The sequence below is a fragment of the Oryctolagus cuniculus genome, chromosome 11, assembly GCF_051225735.1.
Source record: "Oryctolagus cuniculus isolate XC-2025 breed Fujian yellow rabbit chromosome 11, ASM5122573v1, whole genome shotgun sequence".
Lineage (NCBI taxonomy): Eukaryota > Metazoa > Chordata > Mammalia > Lagomorpha > Leporidae > Oryctolagus > Oryctolagus cuniculus.
The window spans coordinates 71,816,153-71,824,016 of record NC_142877.1 but is presented as its reverse complement, the minus strand read 5'-3'; the positions used below and the strand labels follow the sequence as shown (position 1 = coordinate 71,824,016).

At 50.2% G+C, this 7,864-nt stretch overlaps 1 protein-coding gene across 1 annotated transcript in view; it reads left to right on the top strand.

Moving 5' to 3' along the window:
- The first annotated feature begins 3,409 nt into the window (after window positions 1-3,409).
- LOC138844492 (uncharacterized) overlaps window positions 3,410-7,864 on the top strand; it is a 29,821-nt gene continuing 25,366 nt past the window's right edge. The window contains exons 1-2 of the mRNA XM_070053186.2: window positions 3,410-3,479; window positions 3,734-5,007. Of these exons, the coding sequence (XP_069909287.2) occupies window positions 3,410-3,479; window positions 3,734-4,362 (699 nt within the window). The 3' untranslated portion in view covers window positions 4,363-5,007. The remainder of the gene's footprint in view (window positions 3,480-3,733; window positions 5,008-7,864) is intronic.

Below are 7,864 nucleotides of genomic sequence, written 5' to 3'. Positions count from 1 at the left end.
AGTCTATGGCAGTGTTCCCAAAGCATGGGGCAAATATCAAAAGCAGTTTGTGAGAGGATTTTAGATAGAGTAAGGGCGAACATTTTTCACTTTATTACTTTGTGTTTACTTTAATCAGTATGAGAAAGATCATAATTGTAACTAGAATTTCAAATCCACAATTTCTAAAATATTAGTGCTTAAGGAAGAAGCTTTGGAAAACTGGATCAATTTAAAGGTGTCACAATAAATGTTACAGTAAGATTCAGCCAGGGCAAATACAGTAAAGTGGTGCTGTGTAATGCAGCCTGGTCAGCACCGGCTGATGCATGTCTGCTCCATTTGTGCTCAGCTCTGAAATGCAGATGCTTGTTTCTCATCACATTTGACAACTATAAAGGAAGTTGAGTGTTGACACAGTCAGATGGAGGGTTTAACATTTTTAAATGAAAACAGTGACAGTTCCACGTGAATGTAAGACCAATTGTTCAACAGTAGGAAAGAGCAAGCTATACCATGTGGAAAACAACCAACAAAATTAGAAAAACACAAGGAAAAAGAATAAAAGGGAAAAACTTAATTGTAGTTGGATAATTTACAATGAAATCCAACATTGGGGCCAGCGCCGCGGCTCACTAGGCTAATCCTCCGCCTTGCATCACCGGCACACCGGGTTTTAGTCCTGGTTGGGGCACCGGATTCTGTCCCGGTTGCCCCTCTTCCAGGTCAGCTCTCTGCTGGGGCCCAGGAGGGCAGTGGAGGATGGCCCAAGTGCTTGGGTCCTTCCACCCACATGGGAGACTGAGAGGAAGTACCCGGCTCCTGGCTTCGGATCGGCGCAGCGCCGGCTGTGGTGGCCATTTGGGGAGTAAACTGACAGAAGGAAGACCTTTCTCTCTCTCTTTCTCTCACTGTCTATAACTCTACCTGTCAAAAAAAAAAAAAAAAAAAAAAAGGCAAGCAGTTTGAATAAAAAGTTAAATAATCATAGTAAATTCTACTGCTGACATTTTTATGGCGAGCAGATAGGAACGCAGGTTCAAGGCCTGACTGAGTACAAGCACCCTGATGTGGTGAGTGCGTAACAGACCCCATAGCTGCTACGGTGTTGCTAGGAACTTGCAGTTCAGTGAAGAGAACGCTCACCCAGAGGCTACCTGGAAGAAATTTATCTAAATGGGAAAAAGATGCCTGAAAGAGCACATAGTAATTGTCGCTCCCCGTCTTCGTGGAGGAACGACACAGGACCCTGCGTTGTTCTTTTGTCTGCTCGGCCCTCCCCGGGTTTGCTGCTGGTTCTTCCCGGGTTGGCTACCGTCCCTTCCACCTCCGTGGAAGGGCGGTTCCCCCTGCCACTTTCCCCACTTCCGCGGGGGAGCGGCACACCGCCGGCCGGCTCTCTCGGGGGCTGCTCAGGTGTTCCCTTTAGATGGATGTTCCTGGTGTATGTTGTCTCTCTCCTCCTTTATAGTCCTCTTCCACCAATCCCAACTCTGCTACCCACACGCCGAGTACGCTGCTCTCCTCCAATCAGGAGCAGGTCCTGCAGCTTGTTGGTTGAACTGGAGGCAGCTGTGTAGAAGCTGTTTCCTCCTCTCCCAGTGCCATATTGTGGGAGAGCAGATGCATAGAATAAGTCTTAATTCCAGTAACTTAGTCTAGTCCGAGTTGCTCCCAGTTGCTCCCCACAGTAATCAGTGAGGAAGAGTAATAAATCCCCTAACTTTGAAGCTTCATGTCATTAGTCATTATTATTGGTGAAAAAGCATTTGCAGACTGTAAAATTTACCTTCTCAAATCACTCTGGACTGAAACCTAGAAACTTTTAGAACCCAACACAATTTCATCTAGAGAAAGTTCTCTAACTTTTTCTCCTAAATCTAATGTTTTAACCCTTTGTCCGATAGCAGCTTCCTATCAGTCCAAACCCTGCCCCAGAAGGCTGGGCAAAATGTATGTTTTTTTTTCAAAGATTTATTTTACTTGAAAGTCAGAGTTACACAGAGAGAGGAGAGGCAGAGAGAGAGAGAGAGAGAGAGGTCTTCCATCTGCTGGTTCACTCCCCAGTTGGCTGCAAGCCAGGAAGGCCGAAGCCAGGAGCCAGGAGCTTCTTCCGGGTCTCCCACGTGAGTGCAGGGGCCCAAGGACTTGGGCCATCCTCCACTGCTTTCCCAGGCCACAGCAGAGAGCTGAATGGGAAGTCCAGCAGCCGGGACTCGAACTGGTGCCCATATGGGATGTCAGCACTTCAGGCCAGGGTGTTAACCCACTGCGCCACAGCACCGGCCCCCAAAATGTATGTTTATGGAGCTTATGTTTATGTTATGAAGCTGAGATAGTGAACTGGCTCTTTCCACTTCTAGGATATTTCAGTAGTTTTTGATTTTTAGAGAATTTCCACCGTGTGTGGATATTAAAACACAATGTGACACCGGCAATTAATATAAAGTGTAGTCTTATAGTGAAGGTGTATGCAAAGTTTCATGAAAAAGTTAACCAAAAGCACACTTACACTCTTAAACTTTTCCCACCTAGACTGACCATACCCAGTCATAACCTGAATATAAAAAACTCAAATAATTTATTTTTATACAGCATCTAGGGGCCGGTGCTGTGGCGAAGCAGGTTAAAAAGCTGCCTGCAGTGCCAGCATTCCATATGGACGCTGGTTAGATCCTGGCTACTCTACTTTCGATCCAGCTCTCTGCAACGGCCTGGGAAAGCAGTACAAGTTGGCCCAAGTCCTTGGGCTGCTGCACCCGCCTGGGAGACATGCAAAAAGCTCCTGGCTCCTGGCTCCTTGCTCCTGGCTTTGGATCAGTGCAGCACCGGCCCATGCGGCCACCAGGGGGGTGAACCAGTGGATGGAAGACCTCTCTCTGCCTATGCCTCTCTGTGACTCTGCTTTTCAAATAAATAAATCTTTTTAAAAAACACAATGTAATCATTTTAGACACACTATAATTAAGATAATGTAAAACATAACATGACAAGGAGGACTCAGAAAGAACTACAGACTAACTAGATTGGTGCACAAGTGGGCGTTTGGCTCAGCAGTTAAGCTGAGTTGTAGAACCCACAGCCAAGTGCATGAATCAACACAGCTCCTCCGATTCCCACCCAGCTTCCTGCTAATACACACACTGGGGGCAGCACAAGCCATGATTCAAGCACTTGCGTCCCTGCCACCCACATGCGAGACCTGGATGGAGTTGCAGGTCCTTGGCTCCAGCCTGGCCCTTACGGGTATTGGGGGGAGTGAACCAATACATGGGAGATGACTGTGCTTGTCTTTAAAATGTAAAGAAGTTTTTTTTTTAAAGTGGTCGATTTCTTTTTTAGAGAAAAATCTCCTTTCTGCGCTAAGAACCAGGAGGGGGTAGGAACAGGTTCTCAGCATCAGGAGCAGCCGCCGTCCACCGCTTCCTAGATGCCGGGCAGGCACAAGTGTTGTTCCTCGCACGCATCCAGTCGTCTCTTGCCGGCCGCCTTGGCGTCTCGTGAACCACGGCCAATTTCCTGAACTTCCTACGCCTGGGTGCCTCCGCGGGGCACCCGCCTACCGGGGACCTGGGCGGGCAGCAGCGTCGGGGCTCCCCAAGTCCCCGCTGGTCGTGTCTGTGTTCTGGCGGGGGTGGGGGTGGGTGGGGGCGGTGACGCGCCGAAGCTGGGGACCAACAGACACTGCTTTTTCGCTCTCCGCCTTTGGCTCGCTCTCCGCCTTGAATTCGCGGTTCAAATCCCCGGGGAGAAGGCGCGAAGGGGAAACACGCGGGAGAGAGCGCCACCCCCGGCAGGGCGGCGCGGGCCGGCACTGACCTTTACTCTCCCGCCGGAGTCAGGCCCAAATTCGGCCATTCTCTTGAACATATTGTCCCCCGGAAGAAGCCGCCGCCGCCGCCGCCAGGGAAAGAGACTGGGGCCGGCGGGGTCGCCGCTGCCCTCAGAGGGCCCGCTCCTCCCGCGCGGGCGCAGGCGGAGGCTTTCCGGCTAAGGGAAGGCGAGTCACAGCGGCTCGAGGCGCGCAGCTGCCGCCAACCCTTCCAGGCGGACGCCGTCCCTGAAGGCCATTCAGCCCCGGCACGGGAGGAGGGCAGAGCGGGAGGAGGGGCGGCGGCGACGCAGAACGCAGGCGCGCCGGGGTGGCGCGCGCACGCCGGGCACACCGCGCACGCGCCTGAGCGCGGCCCTGCCGACACCGGAGGGCCGCTCAGAGAACACAGTGGGAGGGGGGGCGTAATTAATACACGGTTTCAGAGGGCTTGCCGGAACTTAAGGATAGGAGTTTCCACACTGGAAGGGTCCACCCTGTGCCAAGATGCAGACAGACCCACCTGGCGAACTTTGCAGAGCATCGGGGACCCTCCACATGGCCAGTTATGAAGATTCTGGAATCAGAACGGCTTCAGATTGCTCAGTAGCAGCAGTCTAGGAAGCAGTGAAGTGCTACCCTCAATTTTCTGAAGGAAACTTACTTCCAACTTAGTTGTCAACACTTGGACGACTATCCGCCAAGTTTCAGACATGCGCAATCTAAACTAAACGTGCCTCTCAGTCACCTTTCTCAGGAAGATGCTAGAGATGTGATCCATCACAATGCGGGAATAAGCCAAGAAGGAGAACATTGGGAAACCCAGGAAACACAATAGATACGAAAGGTAAGGGGAGCATAGTGAATGCCAAGAGGATGCTGAAAGAGCCCGCAATGCCAGCTGTGCGCAGGCAGCCAGCCAGCTGCCCCGGCCAGATTTCCTTTTGGTCAGAAATGTCTGGGAAATTCTGTGTCAGAGGATGGATTTGACAGCACTCCGGCTGCACCTGAACCTGAAGAGATTTAATGTTCAACCTAGAGTCTGGGAGTTGAACGGATACACAGAAACCCAAAGAGATTCAAGGATCATGCAGGTACTAGCTTCAGGGAAAACAAGATCTGTGCAACAGAAGGAGCTGTATTTATGACTACTGAGTATTGATTTAACCCCACGCGTGGAAGGCCGGGCTTTGGAGAGAGTGATCTACATGATGAAGGTAGGAGAGGAGGGTATAGAGCTTCATCTTTAACTCCTATAGGTTTAGAAACCAATATCCTAAAATGTGTGTGTGTCGGGGGGGGGGGGGAGTAATATAAACCTAATATTTATTTTTTAAAGATTTATTCATTTATTTGAAAGTCAGAGTTACACAAAGAGCGTAGGAGAGGCAGAGAGAGAGAGAGAGAGAGAGAGAGAGAGAGGTCTTCCATCCATTGGTTCACTCCCCAATTGGTCGCAGTGGCTGGAGCTGGACTGATCCGAATCCAGGAGCCAGGGTCTTCCTTCAGGTCTCCCATGCAGGTGCAGGGGCCCAAGGACTTGGGCCATCCTCCACTGCTTTCCCAGGCCATAGCAGAGAGCTGGATGGGAAGCAGAGTAGCCAGGACTAGAACCGGCACCTTATGGCATGCCAACGCCACAGCCGGTGGCTTAACCCACTACACCACAGCGCTGCCCCCAAACCTAATATATAATGGCATGAAAGTAACTACAACACTCCTCATGGTAAGCTAAAAGAGAGGAAAATCACAACTGATAATTTTTAGAAATCCCAGCAAATTTTAAAAAAAGATTTATTTATTCATTTGAAGGGCATAGTTACAAAGAGAGAGAAGAGACAGAGAGAGAGAGAGCTTCCATCTCCTGGTTCACTCCCCTAAGGCCACAACAGCCAGGACTGAGCCAGGCTGCAGCCAGGGGCCAGGAGTTTCTTCCAGGTCTCCCACATGGCTGCAGTGCATCTTCCACTGTTTTCCCAGGCGCACTGGCAACAGAGCTGGATCGGAAGTGGAACAGTGGGGGCATGAACCAGCACCCATATGGAAGCTGGCGTGGCAGGTAGTGGCTTAACGTACTGCCCACAGGCGGGCCCCAGCCTGCCTTCTTCAGTCGACTTTTGTTGATCTCTGGCCATTTCTCCAGTCAGCCCGTTATTGGGCTATCATATAGGCCCCATCTTTGTTTATGAACTGTCATTCTCCAAGTCTCAGTACTCTACTCTGACCCATTCTTGTATAAGTTGGGCTATACTGATCTGAATTAACTCAAATTCTTTCTGAGTATATTGGCATCAGAGTGGCACGAGAATTGAAGCCTAAGCACACACCAGCGTAAAGGCCCTCTGCTGCCCTCTCATGGCCGATCTATGAACTACACTTACATAAACAGTTCAAACTGGATTGCAGAAACTATTGCGTGGGAATCCTGTGGGTTAAAGAGTAAGGAAAATCTCAGAGTGCTCAACACAGAAGGAATGTACTACATGAGCAATATGGCTATTCAATCGACTTATGTTCATTCCAATCACTGCTCTAGGTGTTTGAAATAAGGAGGTGACCAAGAGCCAAACACGTCTCTCTTACCTATCAGGACAGTGGCTCTGCATGGTGTGTCAGAGATGTGACAAGATAGAGAGCATCCAGTGGGGAGAAGGAGCAGCCCCCCGAGGGGCTTCAGAGCCTTAGTGGAGGCACCTGTTACATGGTGTGCCTGTGTTGAGAGATTGATTGATATATTTTGAGGCTATTTATTAAGCACGGTGGATATATGTTTCTCACTGTCAGACAATCGAGCATAAAACATGAAAAAGGAGAAATTCAAACCCCATGGCATGGTGTAAGATTAGAATTGCAGGTATTGGTGTGAATTAATGAATTTTGATATAAATATAAAGATATAGGGGAAATATAATTGGGGCGAGCATTTGGCACAGCAGTTGAAATACCACTTGGCATACTCATATCCCATATTGGAGTGCCTGAATTCGAGTTTCAGCTCTGCTTCCCATCCAGCTTCCTGATAATGTGCACCCTTAGAGGCAGCAGGCAATGGCTCAAGGAGTTGGGTCCCTAACACTCATATGGGAGACCTAGATTGAAATCCAGGCTCCTGCCTTTGGCCTGGCCCAGGCTTGGCTGTTATGGGCATTTGGGAAGGAACCAGCAGACCGAAGATCGATCTCTCTGTATCTCTTTTCTGAGTCTCTGTGTCTGCCTGCCCTCTGTTTCTCTGTCTTTCAAAGAAATAAAAATACAAAAATGGGGCCGGTGCCGCGGCTCAACAGGCTAATCCACTGCCTGCGGTGCAGGCACCCCGAGTTCTAGTGCCTGTCGGGCCTCGGATTCTGTCCCGGTTGCTCCCCTTCCAGTCCAGCTCTCTGCTGTGGCCTGGGAGTGCAGTGGAGGATGGCCCAAGTGCTTGGGCCCTGCACCCGCGTGGGAGACCAGGGGAACCACCTGGCTCCTGGCTTCGGATCAGCGTGGTGCACGGGCCACAGCGGCCATTGAGGGGTGAACCTATGGAAAAGGAAGACCTTACTCTCTCTCTCTGTCCACTCTGCCTGTCACAAAAAAAAAAAAAAAAAGTACAAAAATGTTCTTTAATAAACCTCAAGAGGGCGCCAGCGCTGTGGCATAGTAAATTAAGCTGCTGCCTGTGGTACCAGCATCCCATATGGGTTGCCAGTTCATGTCCTGGATGCTCCACTTCTGATCCAGTTCTCTGTTTTGGCCTGGGAAAGCAGTAGAAGATGGCCCAAGTGCTTGGGCCTCTGCAGCCATGTGGGAGACTTGAAGAAGCTCCTAGCTTCTGATTGGCTCACCTTCCTCTGTTGCAGCCATTTGGGGAATGACCCTGCAGAAGGAATAGCTCTTACTCTGTCTCTCCCTCCTTCTGTCTGTAACTCTACCTCTCAAATAAATAAATAAAATCTTTAAAAACCCAAGAGGATGGGGCTGGCACTGTGGCATAGTGTGGGTAAAGCCACCACCTGCATTGCCAGCAACCCATATGGGTGCCAGTTTGTGTCCCAGCCTCATGTCTGATCCAGCTCCCTGCTATGGCCTGGGAAAGCA